The sequence below is a fragment of the Mesoplodon bidens genome (assembly GCF_964165515.1).
Source record: "Mesoplodon bidens genome assembly, chromosome: 13".
NCBI lineage: Eukaryota > Metazoa > Chordata > Mammalia > Artiodactyla > Ziphiidae > Mesoplodon > Mesoplodon bidens.
In genome coordinates this window covers 21,893,284-21,915,856 of record NC_138169.1, presented here as the reverse complement: position 1 = coordinate 21,915,856, position 22,573 = coordinate 21,893,284, and the positions used below count along the sequence as shown (strand labels likewise).

Sequence of the window (22,573 nt, the reverse complement as noted above, 5' to 3'; positions counted from 1 at the left end):
GTAAGTCACCTTCTGTACCTCACACTAGAGTATTGATACTGTGGAGAATTAGGCCAAGAAATAAAGGCAGCAGGCTGTTTGTTCACTTGTTTATTTTTTTTAATTGGTTTACATATTCTTCCCTGCACTTTTTTTTTTAATAATTGTAAATTGGATGGAAAAGAAAAATCAAATTGAGACTGAATGTACATTTTAGATCCATGGAAGATAGCTCGGCGAACTGGTTCTTGTTGTCCCATCACTTATAGTTTTTAAACTAAATGCTATAGACCAGTGTTACTTTGTAAATTACCAGTAGTACTTTAATTGGCTTGAGCAGCCTGCCAAAGTCACTAGAAAGAATGTGAGAAACAAACTTGGGTAATTATTGAAGTCACGTGTGTGTGCTTTGTTCTTGGAGCCCCAGTTTGGTATAGGCATGTGTGTATTAAATTTAGCTTACTCTTTAATTAGAACCATGCTTCATCCTGCTGTTTTTATAAAACGGTGGGGAAATTCTGAAGAGTTGGTGTTTTAGAAACACCCAGGGTTTTCATTTAGCACAAGGTGTCCAATGATTTGGAGTTTGAGAAGGAAGCTCTCAGTAGCCCGTAATTAATAGGACCTTGGAATGTTCCATCTGGAAGGTATCTTAGGACTAATCAGTGGTGCATCAGAGGTTCTCAGTCAAGAGGAAATTTCAGCCTGAGTAGGTGGGCAGGAGGTTATTTTGTTAAGCCTAAGCATATTATAGAATAAAATGCAAAATTATAGGAAGTTGTAAGACAAGCCATCGAATGTCAGGGACATGAGTTTACCCCCTGCAGCCCTGGGCCAACCCCGACCCTCACACTCAACTCCTTCACCCCTGCTTTTAGTGGCACGTCAGTGGAAGATGAAAAGCTCTAGTGGAGCCCATCCTTTGCTTTTACTGACAGAGAAGTTAAGGCCTGGGGAGGTAAAGGATCCTGCCCACGTTACATGGGAAGTTACTTTGCATAATGGGAACTGCAACCCAAGTCCCCTTACTCTGAGTCTAGCACTACCGTTTGGCAGGTGTACCTCACAGTTTTAAGTGCCTTATTCTACATACACCCAAATTGTATTTCATGTGAAAGTTTCATGTCAGTGACACTCATTGGATGAGAGAGTACCTCCACTCTGGCTCTCTGCTTATGGAAAAAATGATCTGTAAAAGACCAACCTTGTCATTATTTCAACAAGGCTGGGTACTGAGAAGCTCGCTACATCCTGGGGAAGGCTGTGGACTGCTCTTAGAGACACCAGAGCCCAGCTTAAGTGCTGGGTCTGCAGGTCAGGGACGAGAGGGGGAGTCACAAATATGTGATTTTAGTCTGGGGCCACAGTGTCCACAACAGAGGTGTGTCTCTTCTGATAGGGATTGTTGGTACAAGGATAGTGGTTTCATCATTATTTTTATACATAGTCACTCTCCTCTCTACCAACCACATGTGTGTCCTCTAATACCACCTAGCACAAATTGGATTGTAAATGGTGCCCGCTTAATACTTGCTGAATTAAACTTGTTCATAAAGTATGGGTATGTGTGTGTGCGCACATGTGCACACGTACACATCCATGCTGAATTTTCACATTGGTACTCTTGTTTAATGGGAAGGAAATTGGAAAACTAGAGCTGAGCTAGCCAAGTCCTTCTGTTGCCATAGAACTCACCTACAGAAGGACAGTTTGCTGTATGTAATGTTTGTATTTAAATGCTTGTGGTGTTGCCTCATTGATTTAATCCATGTACCAGGTCATTATTCAGAAGGTGAAATGTTATTACAGAAGACATTTTCTGAGAAAAGTTGATCAGTCATGCAGGACTCTACAGAACTTTGAGTCCTATCAATAATACCAAAATAGAATTTTTTCATATATTGTATCATAGAATTCACTTGACACTGGAACATTATTGAGGGTTTGGGGGGAAAATGTGGTCTGGTTGCTGCGATTGTGTCAATGAAGAATAATCTTGCGGTTTTAGAATACGACCTAGAAGTTCATCATTTTAAGATTTTATGGACGTGTGGCTGAACGGAAGTAACATTTGTGCACACACAACGAACTTACTGAAAGTGGGGTGTGTGCATGAGTGCAAGCTGACAAGAAGCGACAGTGGCACACGGTGTGACTGACGCCAGCACTGCAATTTGAGTGCTGTGTGAAGCTAAGAACAGTGGTGGAAACGGGAAGAGTGCTTGTAAAAGGCTGCTTCATCTTTTCACTCTGTAACTTAGTTTTTATAAAAAGGGTCCCCATAACTTTCTACTCTTTTGAGAAACTTTATTTTAAAATTGTTTTGCAAATTCACGGTGGTAGGTACAACTCTATGAAAGAATAAGGGAGGGAGAACTAATCTGTTTTAAGCTCCGAGCCCTACCAACTAAGCACGGAGCATACTCTGCCTTATTTAGTCTTTACAACAGTCCTGAGACATAGCTTTCTTCTTGGAATTACACCAGAACTGGGGCTGAGAGTTTACTGGATGGCCCTTTCCCTAGACCACACCTGCAGTTTGCCTCTGCCACCTGGGATTCTTTGAACCATACCTGCCTTCCATGCTAGACTGGGAGCTCCAGAGGCAGGACGATGGCTGCCTTTGCTCTGGGCCCGTCCCAGGCTCTCTCCTCGGTCAGCTCGGGAGTGGATCGGTCTCCCGCATATACCACCTTGGGAGAACAGTGGTGCTAAGTGGGTCCGTGGTGAAGACACTGATGTGTGCCGTGAGCTCCTGGTTCACCCCTCCCACACCACTCACCCCTCTCCCCCAAGTAAACATGCTAGTATATTGTGCTTACTAGGACAGTAGCCTGCACTAAGTTTCACAGAAATCATCAGCAATACTATAGCTTGCAATCCCCCCCAACCCAGTTTTTATAATGAAAAATTTCAGAGGCAGCCATAAAACCCGTAGAACAGTAAACACCTCCACCTAGACTGGACAGTTGTTAGCACTTTGCCGTATTTGTTTTTTCCCTCCTCTTCTGCCTTTTCTGCCTCCTCTCTCTCCTTCTCTCTACCTACCTATTTATTTATTTATTTATTTATTCATGCATGCATGCAGAACCTAAAAATCCAGAGTAAGTTTCTATACTCTGGGCCTAGGGTGACATGTTTGGGGGATCCAAATTCTAATTGCTTTTTCATGTTTTCTTATGAAAGTAAATTGCGAACATTTTTTTTGTTTTTTCTGTCCATATAGTCCCCCATCTCTCTCCCTTGCTCTTTTTTTTTTTAATATTTTTCCTTTTTTACCCTAACTCTTGATTTGATTCCCTATTACATTTAAACTATGAGGTGTAATCATTTATGGAAGTTAAAATCCAGATGTATGGAATTTGCCTTCAAATACTTGATAGTTATAGATCACTTTTGCTGCTACATCCCTTTAAATGTCCCCCCTTTCGGTTGAAAAATACCTCAGTTAATAAACAGTGCCCCAGACTTCTCTGGTGGTGCAGTGGTTAAGAACCTGCCTGCCAATGCAGGGGACACGGGTTCGAGCCCTGGTCTGGGAAGATCCCACATGCTGCGGAGCAACTACGCCTGTGCACCACAACTACTGAGCCTGCGCTCTAGAGCCCGCGAGCCACAACTACTGAAGCCCACGCACCTAGAGCCCGTGCTCTGCAACAAGAGAAGCCACTGCAATGAGAAGCCTGTGCACCGCAACGAAGAGCAGCCCCTGCTCACTGCAACTAGAGAAAGCCTGCGCAGCAATGAAGACCCAACACAGCCAAAAATTTAAAAATTAATTAATTAAAAAAACACACAAAAAACACTGTCCCTCCACTTGCCAGTGTTTGAAGGCAAGATGATGACTAATCTTCCTCATGGTTTTTTTATTGAGGCTCAATAAAATGGATGAGACCTCACCACATCCACGGTGGGAGTGCGATAATGGTGTTATGAGAACCTTTAGGTATTAAAGGCTCACTATTGGTATGAACTGAATTGAATTTGGTGTTTAATGTGAAATATGAATAGTGTAATTTGAGGCCGAGCACTGCGCCTATTAAATTGTAGAGCCAGGAAGTAACTTGGTCTGTGGAAGGAGGGTTTGCAGCAGGGGAATACTGCTGCTTTTGCTAAAATGATTTCAAATTTCCAAATACCTGAATTAAACACATATGAGATTGTAATTTTCTTCATGTACGTCTGTGATGTTGTTATGCAACAGTCAATTTTAAGTCACGATTGCCCATTTTCAATTTTCCTCATGCAGAAGGAGCTGGCAAGCAACCCTGACTGTCCTCAGATGTGTGCCTATAAGCTGGTGACCATCAAATTCAAGTGGTGGGGACTGCAAAGCAAAGTAGAAAACTTCATTCAGAAGGTAAAGTCTGTTCAGAGGGTGGTGACTTAAATTTAGGTTAAGAGTTGAAGTAGCTATTAATGGTATATTTTCTCTTTTGCCACTTTTTCCTTCTCGTTTAGGTGAAATTATTGCCCCTCTGTGTAATTCCTCTCTGCGCTCCTTTTTCTGCCTACAAACAGCAAAAACAGATGCCAGCAGAGGTTTTAAGGGGCTTTCTTTGGAGAAAAGCATAGCGGTTTTTGGTGCAGAGTGCTTTCCTGATGGTTTGCCCAGCTGTTCTGTAGAGCGCCCTTTCCACGTCCAGCATGTCTCCAAGGAGACCTGGGGTCCTGGCACTGGCTGGAGGGAGAGGCCACGCCTTGATGTTGAGGCTCTTCTGTCCCAGTTCAGCTGATAGCCCCTGCACACAGGTCTCTCCTGACACACACTTTCTGTGCCCTGTGCCTTCTTCAGAGATCCTCACTGAGAATAGTTACGCTGAACCTAGGGTGACATAATCTGAGGATACAAATTCTAATTACCTCTTTTTTATGTCTTCTTTATTCAACTGAAAGTAACACAAGTATTTTGATGTAGAAAGAGGGGAGAATTGCAGTTGCATAGAGACACATGGTTGTAAACGTGTGAGGAACATGGAAAGTTTCTTTGGTATTTAATTTTCCTATAGGGTGAATAGTTCGTTCCGTTATCATTATATAGAGGCCCCTGTTATATCTCTGAACTTCCCACAACTAGTTGCATCTGAGTTTCACCGTAACTTTTCTACTTTTAAACTGTAACTGCTCTAACATTTTTTTTTAAAAAGTATCTTATACATATAGCTGATTCACTTTGTTATACAGCAGAAACTAACACAACATTGTAAAGCAATTATACTCCAATAAAGATGTTTAAAAAAAGAATGGATCTTAAAGCGCTGGAAACTTTCATTATTCTTGGGCCTGCTTGCTGTTGGCCACAGTAGGCACTCTGTAAATATTGGCTTCTTTTCTTCCTCTTGGATCACAATAATAGATTAATAATCCAGTTCTGATAAATAGAAGGTACACATGTAATTGATGAAGTCCATCCTGTTCATGGAAAAAAAATTTTAAGTCGATTGTCCAAACATACTAAAGTATTATTCACTGTTCATTGCACTTTTCTCGCTTCTTGGGAAAGTGTAGTAAAACTTAAATAATTCAGCAATTAAAGCCACTAATTATATACGTTAAAGCCACTAAATATATATATGTGTGTGTGTGTGTGTGTACCTAGTAACAATAGAGCAGAAAAATTAATGGAGAGTATATAAGAGTTCTTAATTTAATAAAACACTTTATTCTAAAGAACCCAGGACTATCTTCTTTAAGTACATGTTGTATTCTACCTCACAATATTTCTTTGAATTGCAGAGAAGTTAAGAATGACAGTGTATGGTTTTATAGCAGAAGAAATTGAGTTGACCTTTAGTCACTGACATTAGAAAAAGGTAAAAATAAGTCGGGTCCAGCAGGAGTTTGTGTTGGATCAGAATGCCCACCACATTTGTTTTCAGTTTCTGGTAAATCATTCTGCTTTTGCAAGGACTGTTTCACATTTCAAAGGGAGATTTTTCTTTTTATTTTGTTTTACAAAATGTTAATAGGACGGAATTAAGATTTTCACTAATTGAAATAGTGGTCTTTTCAAACCAAGAATATGTAGATTTCATGGGTTAATTGGGGCATATAAAGTTAATATGTTATAAATGTTAGAGTTTTGCCGTCTTATAATCATTTTCTTCTTTGTTTTAAAAGCAAGAAAAAAGGATATTTACAAACTTTCATCGCCAGCTTTTTTGTTGGATTGACAAGTGGATTGATCTGACAATGGAAGACATTAGGAGAATGGAAGATGAAACTCAGAAAGAACTAGAAACAGTAAGACTTCCCATTCTGGGGAAATTCTCTAATTTCCCCTTTCTAAAACTGTGTGCTTAATAAGTATAGACTTAAAATTAGGAAAATTGTTATTGAAAGCCATTTCTTAATCTCTGTATCCTCAAAATAAAAATCCAGTTTCTTAGACACTAATATCCTTTTATTCCGATTTCTCTTTTGTTAGGCATCTTTCGTGAAAGTAAACTAGAACTTTGTTGATCCAGAATTTGTTACGTGTAAAATGTTCAGCGGTCTTGTATTCTTTTTCACGCATTGGTTGTCCATGCTAGTGCCTGGTTCGCAGTCCTTTTAGGCATTCACTTTATCAGGCCAAGTTGCCTTTGTCATTTTGTTATCGCAGTAAGTTATTAATGCTAGTACAGTAAGTCCTAGTTCCCTATTCTGTAGATAAGATAAGGCTAGTAGTATTGTCATTGATTGCAGAAGTGCCTCCTCCCATCCTACAACTAGCAGTGTCTCCTTATTTCTTACAAGCTTTAGGCAGAAGTTCAGGTGATCCTTGGGCTGGAGGTCTGCGTGCTGTTTCTCAAAGTTAAGCCCACCCCAGTTCCTCCCGCACCAGAGAGCCGGCCCTGCAGCTCAAGAGCACCCCCTTTCTCCCAGAGTGGTTTCTTCCCCGACTTACTCTTGCATGCGTCTGGTTTTGCTTTTGCTCTGAGCTGCGCTTCTTTTCTGTTGGAAGTAAGGCCCCACGGGGGAAGTAAACCCGAGGAATGTCCAGGGTAGGCTGTGGTTTCCATGCAGGCATCCAGAGTCCTGCCAGCAGTCCCAGTTTGGGAAGCCCCGTGGGCGGGCGGGAGTGTTTGACGAACGCCTGTGTGTGAGGCAGGAACTCCATTTAATCACAGGAGAATGGCAACAAATCAGGTTCTTTGGCACAGAAGGAAATCTATTTGTCTGGCACATAGCATTGTAAAGAATCTGTGTTTAAAATTGCTTACTTTTGGTGATTACAGCAGATCTGCTTCTAATTAGCTTTATACAAACCTTCTGAGAGGACTAGGACATATTTTCTTTATAAGGCAATAAAATGTTTTAACCTTATCTTATACATAAAGTAAACTTTAAGCAGCCTCCAGCTTATGAATGGATTTTGTTCCAAAAGTTTTTAAGTTCAGTTTTTGAGATTTGGAACATGTTTTCCTGTAGTGACAACATTATAAATTGGGGTTTGGTTTGCAGGCCAGACAATAGAGGCTTCTCTGACCTCAATTTCTCATACTAATAGTATGGCTCTGAGTTCTAGATCTTGGGAGTAAGGTGATAGGATGGCAAGCATGGAAGACCATCCCTTACACCCTTATTTTTAGGCTGGACCCAGGCAAAATATTTAAACGGACAAGAGTAAGTCATGGGTACTTGCTACCTTCCTTCCAATGCCTCTCTCCCACTTTTGTCTTCCCTTTCTCAAGAGTCAGGTTCCCTTCTCTGAGAAGCACCCCTCACCACCACCCAGTCTTAGTCCCTTTCCTCCTGCCTTGCCTGGTTTTGCTCCTTCCAGGTGCTCCAGGCTCCCGTAATAGCTGCCACCTCTGCCTCCAACCCCTCCGAGCAGCCGGCGTCAGCTGAACATCAAAAAGAAAGCAGCAGGATTACACACTCATTCTCACTAAGCTTATGGTATAGCCTTGGCATCTCCAAAAAACGATTTGCCAACACCAAGAAGAAACAGAAAATGGACTTATATTTATTGATTCGAACTCTCAGGAAGGAGGCTTTCATTTGGTTTTGATTTCTATGCTGAAGGCCCGTCCATAGCACGAGGAAGAGTGGTGATGGCTGAAGGGGTAACGAATGGAGCCCTCCCTGGTTTGGGCTCTGGATCCCTCGGACCGAACTTGGCCGAGGCCTTGTCTTCCCCCAGGGGAGTGCTTACTTCCCTCACAACTTTTTAGTCTCAAGGTGCCTGAACACAGCGCCAACGGGAGAGCCCTGACAGGAGGTGGTGACTCTGGCTGCCACCTGTGGCAGAGGGCCTGCAGGCTCAGCTGCTTCTCCATGCACATCTGTTACTTGTGAGTTGGAATCGCACTTGAAAAGAAGGTGTAAGAAGTGTTATACAGAAGCCCAGTTTATTAGAAAGCATCATTATTGTATCCACATGGCTTAAACTGACAAATTCCCTCATAAAGTTGGTAGAAATCTGTCATTGGTTCAGGGTTGGGAATCCATGGCAGTTTCTTTGTTAAATATTTCAAAAATACTCCAAGTCAAATTGCAGGGTTAAATGCTGATCATCTTAATGTTAAACCCCATTTATTTTGTTCTAGGTCACTGGGGAGTGCTTTATTCCACATCCCATTGCTGCTGCTCTGAGTCCTAACAGTTGGTTTGTGAGCATCTCAATCTGGGCAGCATCATGCCCACAGGCCAAAATGCCTACCCAGAAAACACCTGCCTCCTGAAGAGGCTTAACATTTTCAAGTCCTCTTCACCATGGAGGAATTTCCCCTTTTCTTGAGGTCCTGATTCCCTGACACCTGATGATAGAATTTGATGTGTTATATTCTCTTCTTAACTTGCAAATATCTGAAGAATTGGATTTCTTTCAAATGGGTTTTGGCCCTGGAGAGCAGGCGTAGCATCTGGAGAGGTTAGGCCTGAGAGGAATGCCCCTGCCTGTAATCCTGCAGAGGCATACTGGGGTTAGGCCCAGCAACTGAAGGAGTACTTAGGGCAACGTTATGCCTGTGCTCAACTGGACCTTCAGGAGGGGTCGGGAGAGGGGGGAAGGGTTGAGCTTCAGAAATGTGTTTATTACATGTGTTTCTTTTCTGTCCATTCTTTTCTAATTTTCTCATTGAGTTGTCTCTAGGCCGTTGTTGTGAATGCCTGTCCTTTCTGATGCCTGTCCTTGTGTCCATTGTTTATCATATGTTGTTTCTGTGCTTGCTTGTTCTTCCTTTTGTCCTCCCTCTTTTTAATGAACTTCCTGTAAAGAACTCCTTTGAGGGACACTGGTCTCAGAAGCCAGAGGTGGCTACACCTCATGGCTTCCTGTCTGGTCCAGGGACTATGAAAAGGTGAACCAGACCATCGGGGCATTTTCTCACACTGTATTAGTGAACAGTTCATTTACCCTGGCTATCTTTGATAATTTCACATCATCAGTCTGCAGGCTTTTGTTTCCTAGATTCGAGAATAGATACATTTTTTGTGCTGTGGTAAGAAAAGGCTTTTGCAAGATTTACTTTAGATCAAGGTAACTAGAAGGGCCTCGGAACTTCATTTTTAACGTGGATATGCTTGTAAATAGGCAGCGGTCACTTCACAATCTCTTCTAGATCTTTTTTCTCCCCTTGCTTACTAACCCAATTTAGAGTCTGTGATTTCAGCAGCTCATGATTTTATTTTACGTTTAGATGCGTAAGAAGGGTTCCGTCCGAGGCACGTCGGCTGCTGATGTCTAGATGAGTCCCCTGTAGGGTCAGAGACAATATCAAACTGTGTAAGTGAAGACCTGGGTAAAAAGAATGTTTAAAAACCAATAATACCTTTTTGGTAATGGGTAGTTAACTTGCTGAGTGGAGACAACATATTAAGTACGGTTTAATTTTTAGAATGTAAGAGGTATATATTTCAGACATTGACAGTGAACACCTGAGTTATTATTCTGTAAGAATTTTATCTGTGGAAGAGATTGAATTTAGTAATCCTAAGTTGGTTCTTAGTGTTACGGGTTAGAATCCAGCTGCCAAGTACACTTACTCATCATGCAGCACTGTCCTAGAAACCAGCTGAGTTTTCATCGATAGCCAGTTAATTGACCTATTTCTCACTAGGACCATTTGTGGTTAGTAAGGAAATACGTAAAAGCATTTAAAGTCAAAGATCCTTCATCCCATGCCATAAGGGCCAATCTCAATAATTCATTTTAGTAGACATTTTTTTGAATATCAGGAAGTCTTCCTTCATGTTGACTTTTCAGTTATCTTTACATTTAGCTTTAATATGTGTAAATACACTGCTTTTTGTTTACAGTGTAAAATATTTCTATGGTCTTATTTCTTTCACACAGATTTATATGCCTAGATAAGAGATTTTCCTAGAGGGGAAAAAAAGAACCTCAAAATCTACCCCACATATTGAAACCAGGATGAAAAACAAAAATCGGCAGTACACTGTCGTCGTTTGTTAATATTGAGCTATGATGTTTATTGAGAAAAATGACAAGACAGAACACACTTCTTACCCCACTGTTTCTTGGCTGCCCCCTGACATGTGCTGCCTGCTCTTTAATTACTGAACACCGGAGAAACGAAATGTTCAGTCCTGAAGAAAAATACCAAATAAGAATGGATGAACTCTGCCAGGATTCCTCCAAAGCCCTTTTCTTAAAATTTAGTGTTCATTTACAATTTTTTAAAAATTTATTATTACTTTCATTAAGGTCCTCTGAGTTTCTGTGATTTATTTCTGCTTCTAATTTATTTTCCCTCTGATGAAACAAAACATTATGCCCTTAGTAAGACCAGAATCAAGAGATTAAATGTTAAAAAAATGCAGTAGTTGGGGTGCATTGTCTGCCAGAAGTTTTGTTACACTGAGGATTTTTTTCCTAGAGAATGTTTGTGACAAGCTGCGGTCTAACATTTTTTGCGTCTCTCTGTATTTTAACACATTGCACTGTCTCGCTTTCCTTACAGTTACGTAATCAAGGTCAAGTAAGGGGAACAAGTGCAGCCAGTGATGAGTGAAGAAGAATCTGACCATGTCTTGCAGTGTTGACGTTTCCCAGACGTGTGCTTGTGGTTATGTGCCCACAGGCACAGGTCCCAACCACGTGTGTATATATGTGTGTCTATCTGTAGCTGTATATAAAACGCATGTAGAGCTGCAGATCAAAATACACACACTAGTGTATATATGTACATACAAACATACTGAAGGGATTAGTACAATTTCTCCAAAGTACTGTACCTATCTCCAGCAAGAATGCAAAAGAAAATATTTTCAATATATATACCTGGAACAGATTTTAGTAATTATCAGAGTAATACCATTAATGGACAAACTGACTGCAGTGTAATACCAGCTGGTATGTTTCATAAATGGCAAGTTGTGGACCAATACATATATATAGCCTTTTATTACTTTTCTGTTCTTTTAAATCAGTCTCTTATAAATTTTAATTTTAGTGCCATAATCAACAGACTCCCACAGAAAAATTTATTAGAAATCTTTTGGTATTCCAAGGAATTTGGAATGTAACTCTGAATGTATTTATAATCATTTATTTCTGGATTTTCATCATCATACAGCCAAACTGGATAATATCTATTAGTAAGTAGTAGAGTTACAGACCAGTTTTTACTTGTTTGCCCCAAGGAAAGGATCCTTTTAAAAAAAATTCCATTTTTTATTGGATTTTTGTATGTTGAATTTCAAGTATTTTTCTACATCAAGTCTAGCAAAAATGGAAATGACAGTCTGTGATTTATAACAAACACTATACAATTTTCAGGCTTCTGTTAGGCAAAGAAAGAAATTGATGAAGAAATTAATAGGATTGTAGGCTGTTTAGAAAAATTGGACGTACAGCACTTCCATGGAGTCTTGTTTCCGAAATGCCTGCTTTCTGAAATTACAGCTTGGAAACTATGCAAAGGATCTAGATTCCTCACAGCTTACACGGTAGAATATGGATAGTGATGACATTCTGCTCTTTTCATGTTGAAATATACTTTAAGGAGGAGATGCTGCCTTTGAGATAAGAAGAGGTTCAGAGGCAGCATGAGGCTTGTCTGCACATGGTTAGGAGGCCCTGCCAGGGGCCAGCGCAGTTCCACCCGTTGGGATGTGCTCTCAAGTAGGACGTCATTAGAACATATCCTGAAAAAGCATCATGAAAATGCCGGTTAGAAGCTGCTGCCCCCTTTTTCTTTCTTTTTTCCTTTTTTTTTAAAGAAAGGAACAATAGCTAGGTAAGATTTTTATCATCTTTCTCTGTCCAAATCCAGTTTTTCTCCTGTCAGTCCTGGGAGCTTGAATAGAGTGATATTGTTGAAGCCTTCAAGTCACAAACCATCTTCTTTAACCTCCCGTCCCTCCTACAGCACACAGGCCCCTACATGGTCGTATCACATTAGTAATCTGATTTGCTGACAGTCCTGCCCTCCCTGCTCCTTGTTTTCCCACGACCTGTGTCCCCACTGAAGTGATCACGGTGACTTAGACAAGGATGTTTAGGATCACTCCTGCGCTGTGATACCCTTTATCCTCGGCTGCAGACCCCACGTCGCACATGTCCTCTGTGTACTCAGGATCAAGATTGATGTTTACTCTCTGGGCACTGTTGTAAGATAGGTTTTGTCAAAGCATAATCATTGTCTGCAAAGTGATGCCAGGAAGATTATTGCTAATTTTGTGAAATAAAGAGTCTAGCTTTCTCCTTTTAATGAACTTAACTCTCGCTGGCGTCTGTAGCATCATTGGGAGCTTAGGCGCACATGGAAATGAGAGCCCAGCGCATGGATTTTAATGTTTTTCTAACAACTGTGGAGATTTGAGGGAATGTGTGGTGAATGTAAAATATCTAGTTTACTTGGCAGTCTCTTGTGTAAATTACAGTAAAACAAAGTAAATGAAATTTAAACAAAAAATAAATTTGATCACAAAATGCCACTTGTGTGCCTGAGTGGTTGTTTCTCTGATGCCACGCCTGGTTTAGAACACTGTGGACCACTTCTCTGCTGTTTTTTCAAGAATTCTCCAATTTGCAGCACTACCACTCTGGGAAAAAAAAATTTTTTTTTTAATTTGTCTTTAAAATCTGAGCAGTAAAGAAAGATTATATATTAGTCTCAGGGGTTTGATAAAAATTATTCTTAAAGGGGGAAAATAAGGAAAATCCATAGTATTTTTTAAAGTACTCAGTAAGCATTTTGCTGTTAGATTCTGCTCATTTCAAGATCGTGGCTTTTTGGTTTGGGGCCATGTTTTACATCTCCTCTTTTAGGATTTGGTCACTTCCAATGTTCCAGTTTTGGACATGTAACAACTATTTTCTTGTGGTGCCAACTTACATTCTAGAACGGTTCAACCTTCAGAGAGGTGGCCAGGTATCGGGATGGATTTAATAAAATGTTATATTTCCAGGGTGTTCTTGTGTTTGCTTTCTGAGGTGATTTTCTTAGCGTTTTATTTCAGAGGTAGTGTTTGCATTCACATGGACCGTCTGTCATTCGTGCGTTCAGCAGTGTGAGCTCTTCCACGCCCAGTACTCGGGTCCCCTGGAGGTGCCAGAGTGAGCAGCAGTGCAGAATCCAGGGTGGGAGACAGACGTGTTAATAGGTAGATGACAGCTCAGTCTGATAAGTAGTCGTTTGACAGTAGAGAATTGGTGGAGAGAGATCTTAAGACGTCATCCACATCATACAGATGAGAAAGCAAAAGTCCAGGCCAAAGGCAGCTTGGCAGTGGGGACCCTCGGAGCCCCCTCCTGGCCCCTCGCCGAGTCTTGGACTCCTTTTCTGTCACTGGGGCCCTGGTGCCCTGTAGTGTTCAGGGTCAGCTGAGGCACTGTATCCCCTAGCATATGTTGTGTCCTCTTCAGTGTGATTTCTCCCCTCCCGTTCTATCCGTTTACCAAACTGCCTCCTGGTTGATTAAAAGTCACTGCGGGGCTTCCCTGGTGGCGCAGTGGTTGAGAGTCCGCCTGCCGGTGCAGGGGACACGGGTTCGTGCCCCGGTCCGGGAGGATCCCACATGCCGCGGAGCGGCTGGGCCCGTGAGCCATGGCCGCTGAGCCTGCGCGTCCGGAGCCTGTGCTCCGCAACGGGAGAGGCCACAACAGTGAGAGGCCCGCGTACCGCAAAAAAAAAAAAAAAAAAAGTCACTGTGGACCTAACACCTGGCTTTTAAATAGCTCACTTTTCTCTCCCCTTTTCAACTCGCTAAGCTGTAAGTTTCACAGCCCAACTTCCCCCTCAGATCTTGTCTCTGAGGAAGTAAGAGACACTTACTAACAGTTGTTTTGTCCAGTTCCCCTCAGCAGTCAAGTTGACAAGAGGTCGGCTTAGAATTCCCTGTTCCTGACGATTTGGAAGGAGAATGGTCTGACTGCTTTTAGACCCTCACACCTGATACCATTGAGAGCCACTGAATGTTAGGAGGTAGAGTTCAGTGAGTCCAAAATTTGATTTTTTTCAACGTTGCCCTCACTGTCAACTTTAGAGTTTGGGACTTCACGTGACTGGAGGGAGGGAGGGAAGGTGCTGGCGGATAGGTTAAAGATTGTCCCGCTGATCCTGGAGCATCTACAGGGCGTGCTTCCTAGGAACCCTGCCAACATCACTTGGGGTTATGTTTTCTGACTTGGGAATATTAAACAACAGCGATCCCTTCAAAACCAGTTCTTAAACCAGAATGGATTAGGTAAAGTAGAAAATTTGGAGTGTTCTGTTATGCTAGGGCTACTGGTTCAAAAAAAATTCAGCATGTGTCAACCAGAGGTTCTCAACCTTGGCTCCACTTAGAATCATGGGGGAAGCCTTTAAAAATACCGTTGCCCACCAGTTGCCTTTCTATGGCTTGGGTTCAGTGTGCCTTGTTTTCAAAGGCCAGGGAGAGAGCTTAGAGAATTCCTGCTCCTGGAAGATCGAGAAGACCTTCTCTCCAAGTAATCAGACTCCTGCCCATTCTTCAAAGCCCAGTGCAGCCTTCCTTAACCTGGAGTGACCTCTAGCAGTCTACACCCCTCCCCTGGCTCTTAACAGACTCTGCCGCCTTGGTTAATACATCTGTATATTTTGCTTCCCAAGTGAGCTCAGGAACTCCTCATGGGCAGGAGTCACACAGTTGTTGTACCCCAGAATCACCTCTCCCGATGGCAAGTTGGACTCTGAAACTGATCCTTCTGCCCACAACAGATTCCTGCCTATGCTGTGCAAGGCCCCCTTTGAGTCCTGGAGTTAGAGTGGAGGGGAGTATGACGAAAAAATCAGTAAGATCAGATTTCTGCCCTCAGAGAATCAAATCCTGACAGCCAGCTGCAGCAGGAGGCAGTTCTGGTAGCTCAAGGTACTAAGTACGTTGAGAGAACAGACGAGGGAGCTCCAGGTCCGCATTCCCTCCTCACTTTCCAGACATTAACAGGAGCTTTGGTAGAGACTCTTCAAACTGAAGGAGCCTAAGACCAAACTCTTAAGTCTTTCCTCTTTCCCCTAAATGTACTTCTTTCTCCCATCAGTTAACTGTGTCACTGGCTGTGCTGCCCAAGCTAGAAATCCTAGCTGGTCACCGAGTCTTAAAAGTGCCCCCAAACGCTTGTGAAATCCTGCTCCTCTTGAATATCCTGGTCCAAGCCATGCTCCGATGAGTTGTCCTCTTATCTAGGGCAGGGGTCTGTAAACACAGTAAATATGTTAGGCTTTATAGACCACATGGTCTGTCACAGCTATTCAACTCTGCCCTTGCAATGCAAAAACGGCTGTAGACAATATGTAAAGTAAGTGTGTCTGTTCCGATAAAACTTTATTTACACAAACAGGCAGTGGGCCAGATTTGGCTGGTGAGGCCGTAGCCGCCAAGACCTGGTCTAGAGCATGGAAAGCCTTAATCAGTCTCTGCCAGAGGTGACTTTCTGGAATGCCCCTGATGGTGCTACACCCCTGCTTGAACACCTGCATGGCTCCGTGAGGCCCAAAAGACCAGTGCAGTCAAGGCCAGTGACCAGCGAGAGCCTCATTCTGCTGTTTGTAAAGTGGAGCCAGTGATGTTCACCCACCTCATGGCTGTTGGATGGGTGAAAGGGACTGAGCAGATTTCTGCTGCCCCGGCATGGATGCTGTCCCTAGAAAGGCTCTAAGCTTAGGAAGACAGTTGCTGCTGTTTGCCATCTGATTCCCAGCCAATACCCAACCGGAAGTTGAAGGGTAGAGCTGTGGTGTGCTAATGAAAGCTGTTGATGTATAAAATACAATGAAGATAATGCTGGTTAGCTAAACTCTTCTCGATTGGCATATTTTATATCGCTGTACGTCTGTTGTCCAGAAAATACCATCTGTGGCTGTTAAACTAAAATGCTATTCTCATGGGAAAGCTCACAGATGCCCTATACATTTTCCACAATTAAAATTTGGCTCCTTAGATACCACTGCCAACGTGTTAACCTGAGCTCGGCTCCGTGGCTCCTGACTGGGCATGGTAAGGTTAGGCCTTTGCCTAGAAAAGCAGCCCGGAGTTTCCCTGAGTCAGCGACACTCAACTTTGGGTCGAATCTGTTTACTCCTTGGATTTCTGAGAAGCAGTAAAGCACCGTGACATGTCTCCGCCTCTTTGATCCCTTATATATTCTGACACCACCTGCTAATCAGCCGATAGCAGAATTGCCTTGCACTCCAGACTGAGGGAGCTTCATGAAGTGGAACGGAGGAGTGGCTTACAGTGTTTATTAATGTATGTGCTAAACAAAAGCCTCGCCTCTGGGCATCCCGTTGCACGCCGGCTCCCTGCAGCCTGGAATACTGATGGCATGTTCTCTCAGAGCCGCCTCTACTTTCCCATGGCCCTGGAAGGCCTGAAACAACTCAGCTTGCCAAGAGGTGCTGTGAGTGCTTCCCGTCCAGGGTGTTCTGTAGCCATCAGTCCAAAAATGTTCCCAGAGAGACACTGTGTAGGCTGAGACTTCTCTCAAGTAAGTCTGGAGGGAGGCTTAGGATCAAGCCCAGAACAGCCATTCGTCCATTTAGATCAGAGGGTGGCAAACTTTTTCTATAAAGGGCCATATAGTAAATATTTGGGGCTTTGTGGGCCATACAGTTTCTGTTGCAGCTACTCAACTCTGCCTTTGTAGCTTAAAAGCAGCCTCAGATGTTGTGTAAATGAATGGGTGGGGTTGTGCTCCAATAAGACTTTATTTACACAAACAGGTGGTGGGCTGCATTTAGCCCCAGGGCCCTAGTTTCCCAAGCTCTACTTTAGATTCTTTCTGGCCAAAGCAGCCAACACTTAGTAGTGTATGTCAGGCATTGTTCTAATAAGCACAACACGTAAATGGCCTCCTTTAATCTTCACTACCACCCTATGAAGTAGGTGCTGTTATCACCCCTTTCTACAGATGAGGAAACTGAGACCCAGGTAAGTGTAGTTTTGCTAGGTATTATTACAGAATGCAGGGGAGCCAGGGTTATAATCCAGGGACCACTCCGGAGTCACGCACAACCACTGCCCATCACCCCGTCTCCCTGTGTTTGAGAGCTGCAAGTTTCCATGCCTGTGGCATATACTAAGGCCAACATAAGGAGCAGCCATCACGATAAAAATTCTACTGAGGACACTCTGTGTTCTTAAACACCACTTAGGAGCAAAATTCCATGACCGATTCTTCCCAGAGCTCAGAGCCAAGAAAACTTCCTCAACAGTGTTGAATTTCCCCCTCAGTCTTGGTGTCAGGAAACTCCCATGTTGCATTTTATGTGCAACTGAGGCAACCTCTTTAGGCAGGCTTCCTGGCATCACTCCACCCCCACCCACCCAGTCCCCCTTGCCACCCCTCATACTTGAATTCTGTGACGGTGCTGGGAAATTTGAGGGTTTGTGGTTCTCCTGTGTCCACGACTGCTAGGTAAGTCCCCTCAAACTCCTTGGGGGGAAAGGTTTAGTGATGATTCTGATGTATGTAGAAACACGTCTGTTCCACTGAGGTGAGAAATCAGAAGAACTGCAATCACTCCAGCTGCAGGAAATCTTGAGGCCTGTGACTACCTGGAGGGGAGCCACCAGGGTTGTTTTGTTAGCTTTGCGGGCTTGTGGGTAGTTTTTTCCTCCAAGAATTGTCCTCAGTATTTCACTTTACAAGAGACTCTTCCTTGAAACTATTTTTGTAACGCACGAGACCTTGAGAGCACTTCCCCATATGTGAATGCCCACTCGTGCGCCTTCTATCACTGGAGATAAGAATTTTCAGTTCGGCATCTGGTGGCCCATGAGCTCACTCCTCTTCCTAGGTGCGTGCTAGAAAGCTGTCGGTGGCGGGGGGAGGGGGGATTTCTCGATTCCTCCCGGCCCCTCCCAACCCAACAGGCTCAGATTTTCCACTTGTGTGACTGAGGTCAGTGCCTGCATTCCGGCTGGCGAGCTCCCCACATATGCTAGTGCCAGGCCTTAGGCAGGGGCTTCTCTCATTTGCCCTGGAATTCACTCCCCTAGTTGGCCCTCTCCATCCTGCTTGCCACCCATGGGGTGGGGAGGCTCCATCGGAGACTGGGGACAGCCTGGCCCAGCTCTGGCTCTGGGCCACCAGGCTGAGATGCAGCCCCTGTGTTTGCTCAGGCCTGAGAGTGAGTATGGAAGAGTCCTCTGGCCAGGAGAGGAACAGTGGGATTACTGTTGCTTGCAAAGAGCTCCATCCCTTCCTTGTCAACCCACCAGAGAATGTGGAGGTCGGCAACCATGACCACTGCCATGGGGTTTACTAATGGTCACTGCCGCTGACTCTCCCGGAGAGGCCCCGCTGGACATGGGGGCTCTGCCATCCGCCGCCTGCATTCCAAGCCTGCCACGTCCACTTACTGAGCAACGGGCCAGCCAGTAAGTCTTGGCCCCTCTGAGCCTCACTGTCCTGCCAGTGAAGGTTGGGGTAATAATACCAACATGGAATGTGGCCAGGAGACACAAATGTGTAAGTAGTGTGTGAAAATCTCTCCAGCACTGGATTTGCCCCTGGGTTGGTCTACTAATCAGCTAGGGTGACCAGCCACCCTGGTTCGCTCAGGATGGAGGGGTTTCCTGGGAGGCTGAACTTTGGGTGCTACAACCAAGACAGTCCTGGGCAAATTAAGACCATTGGTCACCTTATTTTTAGCCCCAAATGTCAAGATTCTTAAAGCCAGCAGCTTTCATTTAAAAACAAATAAATAAACTGAAGCCAAATTGTATAGGAAACAGACTTGTTTTGTAGCCTGATGTGCCCCAAACTAACTGCCTCTCTCTCTCCAGCCCGAGGAGGTGCTGGCCAGGAGGGCCTGGAAGGGCTTTCCTCAGGTGGGATGACTCATCAGGGACGGAGCAAATCCCTTCTCCTCCCAGGCCTCCTCTGCTCCAGCTCACAGGTTCACCCTGACACCATCCTGGGGAACAGGAAGTTCTCACACTTCCCATAGGTCAAGAAGCTGTCCTCGGCTAAAAAGAGGCTGCACTTCCTGCAGTCAAGGCCTCTCTCCCAAAGCAGGTGGGTCAGGTCATTCCATCTTTGCTTCCAGGACAGAGACCAACCTCCTCGCTGTGTGTTGGCCCGGCACCCTCTCCATCCTCACCCTCACCTCCAGGCTTCAGCCACATGTGCCTCATTCCAGGTTCTGAGACCAAAGCCTACGGTGCCTTCTAGGCCTGGAGCCCCCTTCCCTCCCCTGTTCATCCTTCAACCTCAGCCCAGGGGCCCCGTCCTCCAAGATGCCTCCCCTGACCTCCCGAATAGGCCAGCATCCCTACTGGGTGCTGCCATCTCAGCCAAGCCGGGAGCGCCATAAAGGCGGGTACCAGGAGCACTAGCGGCACTCGCCACCGTAGGCTCAGGGCCTGCCACGGAGTCATCCACACTCCACAGATCTGTTTTGAATGAATGGAGCCGAGAAGCCCCAAATTTAACCCCTCTCCTCCCACGCCTTTCCCACCCAGCAGCAGGCAGTCTCTCTCCATCATTACCTGTTAACCATTCCCCTGACCCTGCCTGCAGCCCAGCTGAGGCCACATCCCCGTAACAGCCACCCCACCTCGCTCTCCTCCCATCATTTGCGAAGAAATATTTCTGTTTTATGACTAAACCCTGCTCCTCATTTCTCTCGCGTTATCTTAATGAATTAACTGGGTCCCCATCGTTCCCGTGGCCCCCTGCGGTTTATGAGCTGTACAGCGATATCTGCGATCTTAGTCAACCCACACAGTTGTTGTGCTGGTTCCTATTACAGTAATTGGCATAAACTTTATTCTTTTGCAGAGAGATTTTTTGGCCCGCTGAGACTGCATAACCATCTGCCATAAATTGAGACTAGTACGGCTTATTTTGGTGAATGCAAAATTGGATCCCATTCTTTACTCTGTGGCTTGATTCAACTTCCAGATGGTTAATCCACATGAAGTAATAGGAATGCACCACAGCTCTGCTTAGCTGAAGATGGAGACGTAATATTTATTTGCTGATGTGGAAGCCTCCAAATGCTGCCCTGTCGGGATGTCAGTATATAATGCAGCAGCACAAAAAAATGTTGGCTTGTCCACAGGAGCGACAGTGTTCCTCTGAGTTTTCATGGGGGACCCCTGATGTCTTTTTTTTTTTTTTTTTTCTGGTCTGCCTGTGACCTAATCTCAAGAGATTTTGTTCTCTCCTGGGCTGTTTCTTATCAGCTATGTCTGCCCATGTAGCCGGCTTCACATCTGCTTTGACTTTAGTGCCTGTGACATTTTCATTAATACTTCTTCAAGGTTGAGCCTTGATTCCAAATATCCTGCCGCTCACGGAAGCTGTAGCTCAGCTGTGCCCAGCTGGGGGCTGCCGGGAAGTTTGGCCCAGTGGTATCAACAAGCTTGGACATCTCCACCCGGTTGGGTTAATCAATCGTTTTTACTTTTATTTCTGCCCACACTGGCCTGCCATGCTGGGGGATGGGATGCTCTGAAAGAGATCTAGGTCAGCAGATTCGGGGGCTTAAGTCTCAATTGTGTTTCCACTCCCGGGAGTCTTGACTGCCTGATCTGCCGGGATTACGCACCCCCGCCAGCCAACCTTGCCCTTGCAAACTCACCCTGGACTTCCCAGCCCAGCCATGGTTCCCCATCTACCCTGGGGAAGACTGGGACTCAGGGCCTCCTATCTGTACCCACCCAGGTCCCTGGGAACCACCTACATTTGAATTACCAGAGGATGTTAAAAATGCACACGCCTGGATTGAGGGAGAGAAACTGTCCCAGTTTGCTCAGGACTATCCTAGTTTTAGCACTGAAAGTCCTGTGTCCTGGAAAACCCCACCAGATCTGGGCAAACCAGGACGGTTGGTCACCCTACTTGGGCCCTACCCCAGACCCCAGAATGAGAACCTCTGAGGGCTCAGGCCTAGGGATCTAGTTTTGATCAGTTCCCATAGGTGACTCTGAGAAGCTTGGGACCACAGGTACCCTCAGGGCCCGTGTTCTCTCACTTTGCATGAATGTAGCACACGATACCCTCATCAATTTCTTTGGTAGAGTGTTTGATTCCCTCACTGTGAGATCCTCAAGGGAAGGGATCAGCCCAGTTTGCTTTTGCCTTCAGTTCCCAGCTCTGTGTCTGGCCCACAGTCGACACTCAGAACAGACCGACGGAAGAAATAATTGGATACAAGCAAATATCCATGCTGGGGAAAGTGACCCAGACCTGTTTCCCACGTACTTTTCCAAAGTTCTAGGGTGGACTCGATTAGAAATTAGATCAAGGAAATTCTAGTAGGGCAGGAATTGGATCTAGGATATTTTTTTAAGGGAGTGAAAACCTTGAACGTTCCAAGATGGAACAAATAAGCAATTAGATCTAAGAAATTCTAAAATGGAATGGACTGGAACCGTGAACGTCCTAAGACAGAATTGTTTTCTTCCTTAATTGTCATGGGAGCTTCTGCAGGCAGAGAGAACAAGAGGCCATATGCCTTGTACCTGATTATCAAAGCCTAGCATCCCTTAGTGCTTTCAAATGTTTAAAGTCTGCAGCGCCTCAAATAATCACAGCTGTGCGTGAAGACGGATTCAAGTGTGAGGTCTCCAGGCTGGGCAGTGGGGATCAGGGAGCCCAGAAAACAGGCTGAGCTGAGCGGAAGGAGTGGGAGCCAGTGTCTGGCCCTGGCTGGATCCCAGCATCACAATCCTTCACCCCTCAGCCTGGACAGGGCTCAGCCAGGTGATGGCGGTCTCCCCATCACCTGAGTGCAACCCCCAGCTTAACTGAGTTGCTTCGGGCAGCGGATCCTGCTGCTTCCTAATTTAGTTTCCTTGTCTTTTCAATAAAGATGGAAAGATTCTTCTCTGGTTATGGCTTTAAAGTGGGTGCAACATAAAGGATTATTTGTATGGGTTTTATGTGTCTGTGGAAACACTGAGGTTGACCCAGGGTCCTAGTCCCAAACCCTGTTCATGATAATCCCATTGGTAAGAGGGAGTGCACATGGGGAGGAGAGTCTGCGGAGGTAAAAGGGAGCCCAGGGATCACCTGAACAGGGGTCACGCCCACTGGCTTGAACCCACTGGGCTTGGTGGCTGTCAGCATGCTTGTCCAAGTGGATAAAGCAAAGCCCAGTGACAGGCTGCAGTGGAGGGAGCCCGGGGCACAGCTGAGCAGGAGATGTGCCTCCACACCGCCCTCCAT

The 22,573-nt window shown here is 44.7% G+C and overlaps 1 protein-coding gene across 2 annotated transcripts in view; it reads left to right on the top strand.

Annotated features, from left to right (window-relative positions):
- Window positions 1-12,867, top strand: part of PITPNB (phosphatidylinositol transfer protein beta) — a 61,354-nt gene extending 48,487 nt beyond the window's left edge. The window contains exons 9-12 of one of the 2 annotated variants that reach the window (XM_081252177.1): window positions 4,229-4,339; window positions 6,100-6,222; window positions 9,606-9,691; window positions 10,890-12,867. In XM_081252177.1, the coding sequence (XP_081108303.1) occupies window positions 4,229-4,339; window positions 6,100-6,222; window positions 9,606-9,653 (282 nt within the window). In that variant the 3' untranslated portion in view covers window positions 9,654-9,691; window positions 10,890-12,867. Of the gene's footprint in view, window positions 1-4,228; window positions 4,340-6,099; window positions 6,223-7,744; window positions 8,668-9,605; window positions 9,692-10,889 lie in introns of those variants that run through there. The other variant, XM_081252176.1, reaches the window with a different exon arrangement.
- Window positions 12,868-22,573: the final 9,706 nt, after the last annotated feature.